The sequence below is a fragment of the Exophiala viscosa genome, assembly GCF_022695815.1.
Source record: "Exophiala viscosa unplaced genomic scaffold EDD37scaffold_1, whole genome shotgun sequence".
Classification (NCBI taxonomy): domain Eukaryota; kingdom Fungi; phylum Ascomycota; class Eurotiomycetes; order Chaetothyriales; family Herpotrichiellaceae; genus Exophiala; species Exophiala viscosa.
Window position 1 is genome coordinate 4121950 of NW_026944353.1, and position 15358 is coordinate 4137307.

General features: G+C 51.9%; 8 protein-coding genes across 8 annotated transcripts; 2 read left to right on the plus strand and 6 right to left on the minus strand.

Moving 5' to 3' along the window:
* Window positions 1-435: 435 nt before the first annotated feature.
* Window positions 436-2381, plus strand: EDD37DRAFT_618356 (Dor1-like family-domain-containing protein). The gene has a single exon (XM_062815800.1). It carries the CDS (start codon window positions 559-561, stop codon window positions 2326-2328), a length of 1770 nt encoding a protein of 589 aa, XP_062675901.1. The 5' UTR covers window positions 436-558; the 3' UTR covers window positions 2329-2381.
* A 109-nt stretch (window positions 2382-2490) lies between these two features.
* Window positions 2491-3755, minus strand: EDD37DRAFT_77786 (uncharacterized protein). Its single transcript, XM_062820284.1, has 4 exons — window positions 3421-3755; window positions 3133-3351; window positions 2877-3075; window positions 2491-2825 (listed from the first exon to the last, which is right to left on the minus strand). The coding sequence occupies exons 1-4, from the start codon at window positions 3548-3550 to the stop codon at window positions 2654-2656; spliced, it is 720 nt and encodes a 239-aa protein (XP_062675902.1). The 5' UTR covers window positions 3551-3755; the 3' UTR covers window positions 2491-2653.
* A 206-nt stretch (window positions 3756-3961) lies between these two features.
* Window positions 3962-5446, minus strand: EDD37DRAFT_604880 (major facilitator superfamily domain-containing protein; the record flags this gene model as incomplete). Its single annotated transcript, XM_062814778.1, has 1 exon — window positions 3962-5446. The coding sequence occupies one exon, from the start codon at window positions 5444-5446 to the stop codon at window positions 3962-3964; it is 1485 nt and encodes a 494-aa protein (XP_062675903.1).
* A 716-nt stretch (window positions 5447-6162) lies between these two features.
* Window positions 6163-6768, minus strand: EDD37DRAFT_645741 (HSP20-like chaperone; the record flags this gene model as incomplete). Its single annotated transcript, XM_062817659.1, has 1 exon — window positions 6163-6768. The coding sequence occupies one exon, from the start codon at window positions 6766-6768 to the stop codon at window positions 6163-6165; it is 606 nt and encodes a 201-aa protein (XP_062675904.1).
* A 637-nt stretch (window positions 6769-7405) lies between these two features.
* Window positions 7406-8425, minus strand: EDD37DRAFT_671785 (uncharacterized protein; the record flags this gene model as incomplete). The annotated part of the gene is made up of 2 exons (XM_062819430.1): window positions 7406-8051; window positions 8104-8425. 2 exons carry the CDS (start codon window positions 8423-8425, stop codon window positions 7834-7836), a joined length of 540 nt encoding a protein of 179 aa, XP_062675905.1. The 3' UTR covers window positions 7406-7833.
* Window positions 8426-8865: 440 nt separating this feature from the next.
* On the minus strand, window positions 8866-11183 carry EDD37DRAFT_78482 (alpha-methylacyl-CoA racemase). The gene is made up of 2 exons (XM_062820287.1): window positions 9589-11183; window positions 8866-9527 (listed from the first exon to the last, which is right to left on the minus strand). The coding sequence occupies exons 1-2, from the start codon at window positions 11073-11075 to the stop codon at window positions 9278-9280; spliced, it is 1737 nt and encodes a 578-aa protein (XP_062675906.1). The 5' UTR covers window positions 11076-11183; the 3' UTR covers window positions 8866-9277.
* Window positions 11184-11847: 664 nt separating this feature from the next.
* Window positions 11848-14346, plus strand: EDD37DRAFT_78104 (uncharacterized protein). The gene has a single exon (XM_062820285.1). The coding sequence runs from the start codon at window positions 12038-12040 to the stop codon at window positions 13946-13948; it is 1911 nt and encodes a 636-aa protein (XP_062675907.1). The 5' UTR covers window positions 11848-12037; the 3' UTR covers window positions 13949-14346.
* EDD37DRAFT_78321 (uncharacterized protein) lies at window positions 14061-14630 on the minus strand. The gene is made up of 2 exons (XM_062820286.1): window positions 14490-14630; window positions 14061-14428 (listed from the first exon to the last, which is right to left on the minus strand). The coding sequence occupies exons 1-2, from the start codon at window positions 14514-14516 to the stop codon at window positions 14174-14176; spliced, it is 282 nt and encodes a 93-aa protein (XP_062675908.1). The 5' UTR covers window positions 14517-14630; the 3' UTR covers window positions 14061-14173.
* Between the last annotated feature and the right edge of the window lie 728 nt (window positions 14631-15358).

Below are 15358 nucleotides of genomic sequence, written 5' to 3' on the forward strand. Positions count from 1 at the left end.
GGAGGACCGATGAGGCAGAAGCGTAACTGGAGGTAAACCCCGAGCCTGTTTCCAGAAAAAGTGGCACCGTCGGACCGCTGCTGCTCTCCAGGTGCAAATGGATACCTTTCCTTTTTGCCGTCCCGGAGTCCTTTACACACACCGATATGGTGTTGGCCTTTAGCACGGGGAAGGCCATCAGCTCTACTGTACAGTGCTTCTGTCTTGCTGTCGAGGCTTCCGCTGTTGTGAAGCAGCTTGACTTCGAACTTGTGACTTCGATATGCTCCCTTAGACGGTGCCACTTTTCCTGGAAACAGGCTCGACCCCTTGCCGGCATTAGAGCGGCATGGCAAGTCTTTCAAAGCAGCATGACTCGTAAAAAAACACGTGACCTCTTACTAAGCAGATCTAAATTGCTTGAAATGCCAGTAACGACATTGACATGGAGAAGACCACACAGATCGTGACACTTTGCTTTGTACAACGATGGGATCATGAGTGTCATCCGCATCTCTTCTGATTGAACGGGCAGAGAACTGACAATGTAACTTGGCTGTTGAGAGCTTTGCCACCGCAATGGCCGACCCTCTTTACGACCTCCTGAGACCACATCTCCCACAGGCCGGTACCTCATCCAATTCAGCCACCAGCCCAGAAATCTCAAGATATCTCTCACGCATAGTGTCTCTACGCTTGAACGACCTCACAACCACCGAGCCACAGTCTCTATCCCAAGCAGCGCATTCCAACTTAGTCTCCATCCAAGCATTGAGTTCGCGCTCTCATCGCACAACAACCACCTCATCCGATCACCTATCCACACTTCGCACGTCATTAGCATCTCTATCGTCCTCAGTCGAGGCGCTGAGAACCGCCATCCCAGACCTCGACACCAGTGCTGTCACTTTCGCTACATCATACAACCGCGCCAAAGACGACACCACAGGGGGCAATGCCCTTCTCAACGCGAGGCGCGAAACCGCCCTCCTCGCCCGCCAGGCGGACAAGGCTCAAGATATCCTCGAACTCCCATCATTACTATCAGCTGCCATCGCTTCAGCGAGTACCACCAGCACAAACGCGAACGCCACCTCAACGTCGGGAACAAACTACACCCAAGCCCTCGACCTCTTCGCGCACATCAAGCGCCTACAGATCCTGTACCCAGACTCCCAATTAATCAAGTCCATACTCGCAGACGCGGAACTCGCCATGAAGGACATGACGACAAATCTCATCGCCAGTCTGCGCTCGCAGAACATTCGTCTCGCGGCGGCCATCCGGATGATAGGCTGGCTACGACGCGTCGCGCCCGAACTGGGAACAAGCACAACTCCGAGCAGTCAACCCAAAGCACAATCTCACTTCGGCCTATCCTCAACTCAACCATCAACCCACGACGAAGGCCACTTCGGCGCCCTCTTCCTCTGCGCCCGCCTCTGCACATTCCTCACCATGACCGAAGCACTCGCACCGCTGCGTGACCTCGCCGACCAAGAAACACAGGTTCGACAAGCGAATGCCGCTGGCATCAGTACCAGTACATCAACACCACCACGCCCGACACCCCCGCGCAAGGCCTCCGGTGTCGGCGCCAACGCGCTAAGCGGCCAACAAACCGAACGCTACTTGAAACGCTATATTGAGATCTTCCGCGAACAGTCCTTCGCCACGATAAGCATGTACCGCAACATATTTCCCGATGACGAAGACGGCGCCACTACTTCTGGTCTAACAGCGCAGGACAATCCATCACTGTCGCTCACCCTCCCACCAGCCCTTCAATCCTTCCCACTACATCTAGTCGAGCTCTTCATGGCCACATTGAAAGAGTACCTGCCGAATGTGACCGACCCCGCTACTCGTGAGAGTCTGTTGATGCAAGTCCTCTACGCGGCGAATAGTCTAGGCAGACTCGGTGCGGATTTCAGCTTGATGATCGCCGTGCTTGATGTGGATGGCGAGGTTGACGAAACATCTTACCTGGAGACTGCGCCTGACCCTCAGGCTGAAAGTGAGACCGAAGCCGGCGCTCAACCGAAGGTCCAGACAGAAGAGGGTGACTTGACCGTTGAGCAGAGGGGAGAAAATGCTGGAGCTGAGGCAAACGGCGACACTGAGACCAACGGTGAGAATGCAGAGAAGGCAGATACCAATGGCGAGACGGAAACGACGGAGGAACCGGAGGAGGCGCCACCAGAGGAAGAAAAGCCACCTCAACCCGACCCAGAATGGATTGCGGTCATCAAGAAGCACCGTGTTCAGGCTGCGAGGTTGGAAGCATTGGCCGCGGGTCAGGACCGGGTTGTTCAAAGACGAGAGTCCAGCGACGTTGCCGTGCGATGACCCATGGCAAGTATCATGTAATTGATCATGTGGAATTAGATATAAAATACTCCTGTTTGAGGCTGATTCCATTTGCGCCAAAGTTCGCTTATGTGATAGATCAATACTATAAATTGGGATGCTCAATGCACAAAGGCCAAAACATACGTTTCCACACTGTCATAAAACATTTTTCTCGTGCCAGCTCAAATGGTCATGAAGGACAATTACCCTTCCCAATCATTCTTTTGCATAGGAAGGGTCGAAATCAGATAGGAGCATCGTCCCTTGCTCCCTTCAATTGATGGTTACGTACCGCATTTCGGTGTCTCTTGTCGTCAAGTAATCAGAGACCCAGCTTGTGCTTCTTGATGCGTGGGACAACCCCCAGGAGGACCAGGACTGCGGAGACAATGACAGCCCACAGCTTGATGTGCAGTACGTTCTTGTTGTAACCTGTAGAAGTCGCGGCGGCAATCACAGCCAAGATGTACACCGTCAGGATATATCCGACCCATCTAGTAAGCGTGTCAGCGAAGAGTCTGATGCTCGGTTCAAAGAGGACTTACCGATGGTACTTGTACATGGACTTGGCATTGTCAACGCCGCCAAACACCTGCGGGACGAAGAACTGCGCGAATCCGACCAACCATTGGGCAAAGATGATTATGTATGCCACCAGTCCCATCTTGCCATGGACGCTCTGGAACCGAGTCTCCGGGTGGGAAGCCTTGTTCATCTCCATGATAATCAATCCGGCGATGAAGCCTATATGTCCTTGTCAGTAACCGAATGGTATATCTTCTAGGACATTGTATTGCATACCTGCGACGGCCAACGTATTGGTGATCGAGTGTACATATGCTCCATGGACTTTATCTTTCTGGCTCGCTGTCGGTTGCAGGACGAGCGCACCCTGGACAAGCAGTAACGTTGCGGCCGAGTTCAGCAGTGGATGGTACGAGAAGAAGATGAAGGGATGTTCGAAGACTGCAGCCCAGACGAGAGCTGCGAGGATCCAGGCACCTGCTTGTGCTAGGATAGCTGTACCGTACAGGTCAGTAACCGTTCACCCTCAAGCTATGGAAGTCTTCTAGCTGGGACTATGCTTACCAGTGCCTGTGACGAGATTGTACTGCAGTCCCTGGTCTGGCTTCTGTGTAGCATCTCCTGGACGTCCCAAGAGAGGTTCCTCTTCTGCAAGTGCGGGATTCTGCTCTGGAATGCCTGTAGCGGACGCCATCGTAGTTATAAGGATGTTGTGCGCGCCAAACGGTCTTTTCCGAGATGACTGTGACTTTCGAGCGGAGAGAGGAAGCAAGAAGGGTAAGGAAAACTCGGCTTAATGTCTGATAGAAGATGGTCGTAACCTGATGACCTCGACATCGTACGCAGGCGTCTGCATTTTGCGGAGATGGAAATGAGCGCTAGACATGGATTCGGTGCTTCGTGGCCTTCAAGCTGACAAACTTCACCTGCGGATTGGCTTGTTGCAGGTGTGAAAGCCCCAGAAGGGAAGCCTAAAGCATCCCCCCGTCTATGACGCCATGTCACTCATCAATTAGGTGCCCTTCCACACAGATGCCGCTTATTGTTTTATCCACTCATATTCGGTCTACGAGGCTCATGCCACTACTATCTTTCGTCTGGCTCTTTACACCCTCATGCGCCTCTCGAAGCGAAGCAGACACATCACAGCAAATACCACAGCGCCCCCAAGTGCGATGACATCATACGGTAATCCAAGCCATGCTCCTCCCCCCTTTGCAAGCCCAATATTGAAGAGCTGTGCGGTGACTGGGTAAGCGATTATCGCGCTGAGCGCCTCCGCTACCGCCAGCACCGAGTACACTCGCCCTTTATCTTCATGGGCCACCAAAGCCGCAGCAAGAGCCCGCATAGCGCTAGGCAGGCCTGTCGCAAGTGTCTCGACAAATAGGCCGATGACCATGATTGGAATGTTCGGTGCGAATCCAATTGCGAGATACGCCAGTGCCAGAATGGCAACAGATGTCCTGGTCAGTACCACATTCCTCTGGAGGACACTCAGCGAGTACCAGTGGTCAATCTGATCGGAGATAATGGGTAAAATAACCAAGAGCATCAGCGTCGTGGAGATGGCCTGGATGGAGTACAGCAGTGTCGCATCCGCGAGGGTCCAACCATATCTGTCCGAGACATATCGCTGAATCAAGTCGTCCAGGGCAAAGTGCACCATCTTGAAAGGGTACATTAATGCCACAAAAACCAACCGCCAGTCGCTCCAGATCTTCAAAACCTGTTGTACCGACTGACTTGATGAGGCAAGTAAGAGCCTCCTCCGGTAAGTTGGTTTCACGTCTTGTGCCGCAGTCGCCGTCCGTGTATATTCGGTGTGTTCTTTCGAGCGTAGTGTTTCTGGTATCGTCGTGATCATCATGACCATGATGCCCAGACATGCCAGACCAGCATAGACAGCAAACCAGGCGTCCACTTTCATCAACGCTCCCGCGATCAGTGGCCCGACCACTTTACTAAATTGCCCAAATGCCGTTGCGCGGAAGAAAGATTTTGTCAGTTGTTCTCCAGGACTCACATCCGTCAAGCAGCACACGAAAAGCATCTCCGTCACGATCGTTCCACCAGTCAATAGCCCAAGACTGCCTGCAAGCAAGGTCGTATAAAGAGGCATTTGGCCACCGAACCAACAAACGAAAGTGATCCATGCCTCTCCCAGGAATAGAGTCAAGACATTGATGATGAATAAGTAGCGTCGCCCAACTGCATCTGAAAGCATGCCGATGGGTATGCTCATAAGAAGGCCTGGCGCGGACAGAGCGACCTCAAGCCATCCCTTGAGCGAGGATACCTGCGTCTGCACCGGGCCAATCTTGCAATATGATTCCGGTATGTGTCCGTGGAGCGGTACACCGGGAGCAGGATGTTGTTCATACCATTGCGCGCAATAAATGCTTTCGAGAATCTGCGTTTGAGCAGGCTGAAGTATCTGCAATGCAAGGTCGACGAAGAATGCGGCTGTACATAGTTTCCAAAATATTATTGTATGCTGCCTGGATCGCTGCTTCGTGTCGGGTTGGGGAGAGCTGAGCAGGAGTTCAGCTTCGGCGGGGTGTCGTACACTAGCTTCCTCGGTATGCATATTGCCTGAAAAGCAGGAGAGCGCCGACAACAATTTCCCTCAATTGACCTTCTCGGGTGACAAGTTACTGAGCTTGCATAGTTGAAGGATTGCCTATTGCTGAGGGCGGGCTATTTATTCTTTATCGAGCATGACAATCATGAAAGAAATGTTGCAGCCTGGCACATCAGCAAGGGGGCTGAGGTTACATAAGGAACATGAATCCCATAAGGGGCGGAAACCAAAATATGCCCAATCAAGGCCTCGCTGACGTCCCGGACGCCATGTCTGGTTTATACCGCGTTTAGAGCGTACGCGAATTTACGGTCGTTGGGCGTTTCAGGCAGTTGTTTGGTGCGATAGCGGGGCTGCGCAGAAAGATACCTTCTGGATAAGGCCGCCTGGACGTCAGTACCTCCTAAATCTACACATATGACAGGGGTTGCGACATTCGATGCAGTAACGCGGCAAGGAAGACGATTAGTGATAATATTATGTTAGGCGACCACGGAGACCGAGCCATTGTTATCGCTCACAAGTATCTCATCAAATTGACAAACACCTGCTAATGCTAAGGAATGATGCATGATGTTGTATTGTGACTTCGTGATGTTGATGTGTTCATATTGACGTCCGTTGGTTTTTGGAATCAAGGAATCAAAGGATTGTCGTGTTTAGGAACAAAATTTCGACTTTTGATATCATCCGTTTCGAGTTGTTGCAGGTGTGGTTGGATTTTACTCGTCACTGATTTCAACTTTCCTGGAGGTGTTGACCTTCTGTAACTTGGGAACGACGACGCTGAGGATGCCGTTCTTCAAGCTGGCACGGACATTCTCCTGGTCAACACGGTTGGGGAAGGAGAAGCTGCGTGCAAACTCGCCAACGCTGCGTTCGGTGACCCAGTAGGTGTGTTCTGGCTGGTGCTTGCCGACTTCTTTGCCGCCTGTGGTTGCGACTTGAGTTGACGAGTGGCCATTTTGTGTCTGTTGACCACCCTCCTGTTGCGCAGGTTGGTCACCTTGCTTTTGACTTTCAGCAGCGCCAGTGCCTGGTTTCTGGCCTTCTTCTCGGACATGCTCGGTGCGGCCTTTGATAGTGAGGGTCTGTTCGTCGGCGAATTCAATGCTCACGTCCTTCTGTGCGATGCCCGGCAATTCGCCTTCGAGGATGTATTTGTCCTTCTCCTCCTTGACGTCGAATTTGGGGTTGAAGCTCTTCTGGGCGTTGTCGGAGATCTTTTGGAGTTCGGAGAATGTGTCGTCGAAGAGTTTGAAGAATGGTGTGTACTCGTGGCGATGGTATGGGGCGTAGGATGGACTGAAGCGTGGGAAGAGCGCCATCTTTCTCGTTTGTGTTTGATTGATAGTTGGTTCTGCGATACGAGAAGCTGAGCTTAGAACTCGGTGTGGAAGTCTTCGAAGTGTACTAGTCATGAAGTTGTTTGGTTTCTGATCTGGTGAACTTGAAATGTTGTTGAGGATGAGAAGGCGTGACATTTATAGTTGTGAAGGGCCATGGGTGAAATTTCTGGAAAGATCAAGGAGATTGTAAGGTGGGGAAGGAGGGTGGTCACGAGTAGGTGGCGTGAAGTTTCTAGATATTGCGCGTATTTCCTGTTTGGGCATCACGAACATTCTATGCGAGAAGCGAGAAACATGGTCGAAATTTCCAGAGATTTCGTGGTGACCGTCGACAAGGAATAGTTGCACCGGCGAATCATGAGCGAGTGCTCCCTTCCAATCACATCGCTGTTTTGCCTCATCTGCCACAGGGATATGCATCTTGTTTAATTCATTTGCATATCGTTGTCGAGTGTGGAAGCATTCAGCAAGACTTGCAAGGTTCCCCAGTTTGGCGTCATTACAGACCAATCGGATCCTAATTACCGTGGTGGCCTCCAGAGAACGCTAGAACGTTCTCACCTGCACATCTTCCACAGGCCCCGAATGGCTGTGGACTTGTGGGGACCGAGAGCCCGGAAGTCTTCAATGGCCGTTGCGTCATTACAAGTCTGTACGCGCCCATTCCAGAAACGTCGTGCAGGTGCTTTCGTTGGTAATTGCGAGTCGACGGTCTCATGCACGCGCCGTCTATTGCAGCATTACCGAGCACCGCTCGATATTCAGCTCGCAATCAGCACGGTCGGAGTACGGGTCCTGACAATAACAACAGATCATTGTTTGCGCTGATACTCGTACTCGTAGTTGAGGAAAACATGCGAAGTCCACGTTCCAGCCTTGAGTGTAAGATACATGGCCTCACTAGCCTTAATTCTGCTCATCGCCAATGCCAATGATTTGCAGAAGGTGACTGTTGCACCGCTTTGATTCGTGACCTCCATTACCCATAACCTGATCCAGATTCGTTCAATCGTCTGGGCATATCATACCCCCTGATGTTGTCGATCATTTAGGCCCTGGCAGACCACCCAGACCTGGCCAGCCATAATTCTCATTCTCGGCCGCATTACCAAAAGCTCCGTATGCTGCAGCTTCGGCTCTGAGCTCCATCGGGGTGGCTTTCCCAGCATTCTTGCTGGCACGTAGTCTTTTGTCAGGTTCATCCCATGCGTCAGCAGCGTCATCGGTTGTGCCGAGGCCGGGCCAACCCCAGCTGTTCCTCCCTTTGCTCCGAGTCAGCGCCCATATTGTTCTCGTTGAGATCAAAAGACTTACGGGCTTCGACGGCCGGACTCGTTGACTCTTTGGTTTCGCCCGATTCCCACACCATCTCTTCAGCGGCGCGAGCCCGCTCAACCTCGTCTTGCTCACGCACTTTTCGCAGGTGGGCTTCATGTTGGCTACTTTTGCGGTCAAGGGAGGGTTTGTGTTCGGTAGAGAAAGAACGGCGAAGTGAGTCCATGACATGTCCAAATTTGGAATCACGTCGTTTTGGTGGTTCAGGGTGAATAGCCTTTTCGCCGACATGTTGTGTGTGTGATGTGCCTTCGTCTGGTGCAGACACATATGAGTGCTTCTCTGAGTGGTTTGTGGCCATTTGTTTGGCTGGCCTTTGCTATTGTTGCGGGGTAATAGTTCTCGTGGTTGTGGTTGTTGATTGTTAGAATAGCTGGATGTCGTTGTCTTGCTCCAAGCTTGAAAAGGCGAGGCAGACCGGTCGAGATGACCGTGAATATATATGATATATCTGCGTCAAGCAATTGTCTCAATTCCAGCGAGGATGTCGTCTGGGGTCAGCAGCATAGAGGGGAGATGTTCAGCTAAGAGACCGTGTTGGAGGGAGTTGACAGGACTGGTCGAGACCAATAGGGAAGAGCACTGACAGCAGTATCTCGCCATCTCTGGATATGGGGACAATTGTGGTCAGACCACTTCGTAGTTATTCGCCGGCCATGGCCGAAATCACGCACACCAGGCAGCATCCATGGATGGTTTGGCCAGACTCACCTGAAGAGCTTGGCAACTCCAACACCAAGACTCAAGTGTTTCTAGGCGAGAGATGTCGCTGAGATCTTGAGAGATGGCAAGCTCATTCCATGATCCATCAATGGCGCAACAGACTCGTTGGCAACAGCATGTTCGGAACAAACTGGACTTGAGGTGGATTACAATCCAGCCCTCTTTACGTGTTAGGAATCGTGAAGTAGAGTAAAGATGAAAGGGCAACTCTGCCGAGCCATATATGACAGTTCAAATGACACCTGCATGCACTTTAGCCAAGCACGTGCCAAGCAATGTGGCCTGATGGCAATCAAGTTGAGGTCTGGAAGACGATTCACCACTATCATCCCCAGATATTGTGTTCGGGATGAGTCTCCGGACGATTGCATACGGATCAAGATAACGCAAAGACTATCAGACTAGCACCCAGTGCCCGTCTTTCGTCTTCTTACTCAACAACCTCTGTCATCAAATCGTCTGGCCATCGCGGCGCGTCGTGGCCATTCCCTCGCGTCCCAACATTGTACTTCAGCTCGACCTGGTCATTGTCGAACGAAATGATCGGCTTGACGGTCCGCACTACAGCGTTCAGGGCTCTGGTCTCTCGATCCTCGAAGAACTCCGGCTTCAACAACTTGCCACTTTTCGCTATCATGCCCAGATATCGAGGCAGCATGTAGTTCATATTATGATATGACCTGCCGGAGAAAGGTAGGTGTCAGCGTTGCTTGCCCCCTTGCTCATTGCATGCAGACTTACCTGAAGACTTCCTTTCCACTCCTCTTCCACACATCCTGCCAGATCGCTTCGGGATACTCACCTACCGAGTCCGCCAACCACTGATTGTAATAGTTCAAAGCGACATCAATCTTGTAGCTTCCACCGTCTTCAGCTCGACGCATCAGGGCGCACAAGATGCCAGTCAAGCCCGCAATACCGGTCATGTAGTCGCTGTTTGGGAATACCGGAGTCACAGCTTCGTTATCCTTCAGACCCATGGCCATGCCGAAGCCAGCAGATATCCCTATACATGCATCGCTGATCTGCTGCCAGCCGGAGCGATACGACCACGGCCCATTCCAGCCATAGCAGTTCTCTCGAACCGAGATGATCCCCCGCTCACGGTCTTTGACCAGATCGATGATTCCTTCTTGGCCGAACCCATACTTGTCCAGCACTCCCGGGCGATAGCCCTGAACCACCACGTCAGCATCCTTGATCAGCTTGGCCAACTTGGCTTTGTCGCTCTCCTTTTTCAGATCCAGACTACACTCCCATTTGCCCCAGTTCAAGTCGATATGCAGACCACTATAGTCGCAAAGGTTTGGCGAGGTCACGCGCATGACGCTGGCTCCCAATTCGGCCAGACCCCGCGTCACCGACGGAGCAGCGATGACACGCGTCAAGTCGATGACTTTCAGACCAGCCAGCGGTCTCTTGGCCGAGGTATGTGGTGTTGACGGCCACCAGGACGGTTTGTGTGTTGGACTCGGAACAGCATGTATCTCGAAGAGGCCGACGTGTGCGTTTGCTCGTCCATGCTCAGAAGCATGGAACGAGTCGACTGTTTCGGCAATGACACCAGCCTGCTTGAAGACGTCTGAAGCAAGATGCTGTATCTCCGCCGAGTCAATGGTCGCAAGCTTCTCGATGAACGGCTGCATCGCTTCCTCCCAGGTCTTCAGCTCTGGCCGGTCTGTGGGAAAGCCAATACTTTCGAGAGTCGGATCAGGGTTCATGCTACCGTGCAGATGGAAAAAGCGACCATCCTTGGTACGGTAGATATTGGTCGCACACTGGCGATACATAGTGGACGCCATGTTGTGAATGTCATAATTGGGGATCAAGCCATCCTTTCCATCCACCTCTCTGAGTGTGATAGGGTGGTCTGAGTCCGGATTGATCTTCCAGAGCAGTGTTGACATGAAGAATAATTGTGCATGGTCCGTATCGATTGCTGCACCGGAGAGCTCGACCTCATATTTACGCTTCACGAGCGCCGAAATGATGCATGCTTCAAAGGCTTTCAAACTAGCTGCAGATTCCGCGAAGCGCCAGTTGATCGGGATCGACGGGAGATCCGAGCCGTTGAAGGTGATGCGAGATGCGAAATCATGGGCCTCCTTTGGGATGTCCTTGGCTATCTTGGGATTGTTGAGCAGCGCTTCGGTAAGGAGCTTCTTCGACTCGGCTGGAATCGAGTAGGATGAAAGGATATCCTTCTCAGGAGCCTCAACGCTGCCCATCTTGTATAGTGCTCAACAGTACTTGTTTGTGGGTAAGAAGTCCCAAATTGACGTGATTGAGCAAGACAAATCGCCCGGATTGCAACTATCGAAATCGACACGCGAGGACGTTTTGATAGTACGTTTTGCCAACCCTTGGCTTCAACAAGGTAAGACAGGGTAAGGCGCCTTAGAGTGACAAACACCTTCTGCAACTGACCATGAACATGCGAGTAGATGACCTATTTGAGAAGCGGACCCTGCAGCGATAGGACATTCTCTGACTCAGGCTTCAAAATGGAGAAGGCTTGTACACCTATCGACTGTGTCAGTGTCGGCAATCGGTTGTCACTACTCAGAATCGCGTGCCCAGTGACATGCACCCCAGTAAATAGAGCCGAGGCAAAAGGTGGTGACGCGAGAATGTGGAGTATATCCGATGGAACCCCAGCTAAAAACGTCAGTCGTGAGGAGTCGAGTCAATACAGCATCGCAGATTCCACAATCACTATTGGCTGGTTCCTAAGCTCTAGATTTGACTTCAAAGTCTTTCCAACCGAGGCATTCGTGCCCTCGGAAGTCCAAATCATGAGTATCCGCTGACCCTTTCCCCAAGGGCTGCTGGTGAGAGAGCTTTCTTGTTGACCAAGAATAGTTAAAGGGACGTATACCTCGTGACTGGCTAAGTGAAGCACATCAATCTGGCAAAGGTAGGAGCGGTATATCACAGCTCACAGGAAGTCTTGGTGGAAACTCCACGTCTGCTTCGTGCGACGTACGTGTTACCTCTTTCAACCTCGTACTGGACTCCGGCGATTCAGGTCTGGTGGTGTTGAGCTGCACATGCGATACTTCGACGTGCAACTCGCAAGCCTCGCATGATAAAGTCCTGCTACCTATAGCATCGCTACAGGCGGGTGAAGTCTGCTGGACAGTACTGGGTTCTCCGACCGACCTGATTTCACTCGCATTAGCAAGACAAGATGGGGGATCCTGGGCCAGGAACGCCTCGGCCAAATCGACCATGTCGTATCGCCAACTGTTCAGGAGCTCGTGGCGACCCGGGATACCAAATGAGGCGACAAGCCACTCTGGGCCCGATGGACTTCATTACTGGAGATTACCTCGCGGAGATGAACCTGGCTGAGAACGCCGAGAAGATGGCAGCAGGTCGACATGACGGATGGGAGCCCACCGCTTGGGACGGCCTCGAGCAGACTCTCGATGTCATCAAGGACAAAGGCATCAAGATCATCATCAACGGAGGCGCGCTGAACCCCAAAGGTCTAGCACAGAAGGCGCAGAAGTTCGCCAACGACAAAGGTCTTGACTTGAAAATCGCATATGTTTACGGCGACGACCTTCTACAGGAAGTCAAGACGGAGTTGGAGAAGACAGGAAAACTGCCCCGTCATCTGGACAGCGAGAACAACAAAGTGTCACTCGCCCAGAACGCAACTGACCTGCTGGATACCAAGGGTAAGCCTATCGTTAGCGCGAATGCTTACCTGGGAGCTCGAGCCATTGTCAAAGGTCTCGAGCTCGGCGCCGACGTGATCATTTGCGGCCGGGTGGCAGATGCAAGTCCTGTCATTGGCGCAGCCTGGTATTGGCATGGATGGTCCGACACTGATTACGACAATCTGGCAGGCGCACTGGTGGCGGGACACTTGATCGAATGCTCTGCATACGTGACTGGGTCGAACTTCTCCGGCTTCGACGAGTACCCGTTGGACACATTTGTTGATCTGTCGTACGGGATCGCGGAGATCGCGGTAGATGGAACGTCAGTCATCACCAAGCACGAGGACACCAACGGGTTGGTCAACGAGGACAACGTCAAATGCCAGTTTCTGTATGAATTGCAGGGCTCGATCTACCTCAACTCCGATGTGGCGGCCGACACGACTGGTGTCAGGATCGAGCAGGTAGGCAAGAATCGAGTCAAACTATCAAACATCAAGGGCTCGCCACCACCTCCAACGACGAAGTTGGCCATCTTCTACCATGGCGGGTATGAAGGCCAGTTACTTATCAATGCGACTGGTTATGGCACGAAGGAGAAGTTCGAATTGTTTGAGAAGCAGCTCAGACATGATATGACGCAAAAGGGGCTGATTGACAAGTTCCAGTTGCTGGACTTCCAGGTCTTGGGCGTGCCGGAGGCGAACCCAAGATCGCAGTTCGCAAGTACCACGTACCTCCGGGTGTTTGTGCAGGCGGATACGGAAGCACTCATATACGCATTGCTCAAGGGCTGGAGTGAAGTCGCCATGATGCATTTTTCGGGCATGCATTTGTCGCTGGACACGAGGACGGCACACCCGCGATCGTACCTCGCATTCTACCCGGCGGTGTGTGCCCAGGATGACTTGAAGGAGGGCGTGGCTGTTTTGTCGGCGGGCGGCGAAGATGTTGAGAGAGTGGATGCCGCGCATCCTCCTAAGTATCAAGAGTTGATACCGCGGGAGAACTACGAGACCGCACATCCAGTTGAGATCGCATCGTTTGGGACCACGCGGAAAGCGAGGCTGGGGAATATATGTCTGGCCAGGTCGGGCGATAAGGGCGCCAATATCAACTTCGGCATCTTCGTGCGCAAGGCTGAACAATATCCTTGGCTGCAGGCGTTTATGACGAGAGCGAGGTTGCAAGAGCTCATGGGAGAGGACTGGAAGGAGGACTTCTTCATTGAGAGGATGGAGTTTGCCAATATTCAGGCTGTACATTTCGTCATTTACGGTCCACTGGGGAGAGGTGTCAGCAGTTGTCGCTTGCTGGATGCCTTGGGGAAAGGCTTTGCTGACTATATCCGGGACAAGGAGGTTGATGTGCCTGAAAGATTCTTGGAAGAAGTGGCGGAAGTCAGGAAGCAAAGGAGAGCAATGCTTTAGCATTGAGTCCCTGGGGGAGAAAAGCGGTATGTATGTGCTGCGTACACAGATTATCAAGGCATTCAGAATCTGAAGCTGACCACCGGAAAAGGCCTTTCAGTGTTCATTATTGTCAATCCCATGTCTTTGAACTCCCAAAATGAACGCCGTCCTCTTTCCATGGTGTGGTACCTTGCGTGCACTGACCACCGTGGCCGCGAAGGTCATGAAGAATGCTGTCGGCGATCAAGGCAAGATAGTGCATTTCGTCACAGCCTCGTCCATCTCTGCTACGACAACATCCACGAACCTCCGCCAGGCATCGCCAAGTGCTTGCTGGAGTAGCACCGCGGGATTCTCAATTTCATAGTCCTGAAAATGCGTTTCGAAACTCATAGTGCCGTTGCTGTACTCAGGTCCCAGCCAGGGATACGAGTGTTTGCCCACCCGCTCAGTAGCTGGGTTGTCGGAGCATGTGGCCATGTCCAATTGAATTTGCAACTATATGCCGGAGAGTAAGGTCTTTCATGCTTCTTGCCATACGGGACGCCGAGTCACTTACGAGCGGTTTTGATTCGATCTCAGCCATGATTTTGTCTTGTTGAGGTTTTGATTCTCAGTTGCTTCTGCTGGAAGAATTCCATTCTTCACTCACGCATACTTAATTGCGCTCGAAGATCCAAAGACAGTAATGTACTCCGTACCTCGGATGTCGTGAAGTATGCTGGTACATGTTCTTCTCAATACGAAATACGCGGGTCTGAAACGCACGTACCTCGGCGTGTTTCCTGCTATTTGACTGGTTGATCGATCCGCCGCCTCTACCGGGGAACGGCCCGGAATGTAACTCCGTACGGAGAGTAATCACGTTAGTTTAGCAGTTTTTCACATGCTCGGATGGCCTGATAATTGAATGATTTGGGGTGGAGCATGTGCCGAAGATCAGTTCCAGAAGATGCCATAAAAGGGGTTGCGCTCCTCTCAACCTCCTTCGTAAGTTCAACGACACCGTATCTCAAATGAGAGTAGGACCTGCCGACAGGACAAATGAGCGCATATACCTGTTGTCCTCATCGTTGATGGTGGCCACTAGAGGTGAAGGTGACGGACAGAAAAGGTCACTTCGGCGCCGAAAACGGTGACTTAGTTCTTGTCGCTGTCATCACATATGTTTGTTTCCTTCTCACCTAATATGATGCCCACAATTGCTACAAGCACGTTGAAGCCATCACGCTGCTTTTCTGGAGCTTGCGGGTCAATGAATGACGATGCGTGTCACGGAAATAAAGGACCATGGATTCCGGCGTTAAGACAGCCTCACATATGCCCGAACGGACAGACTATATGATGGAAGAAATCCGACACCCAGCATATTTCTAGCAACAATTCACGACGGCAAAAGAGGACCCCCTGTATACAAGAGGAAGCATT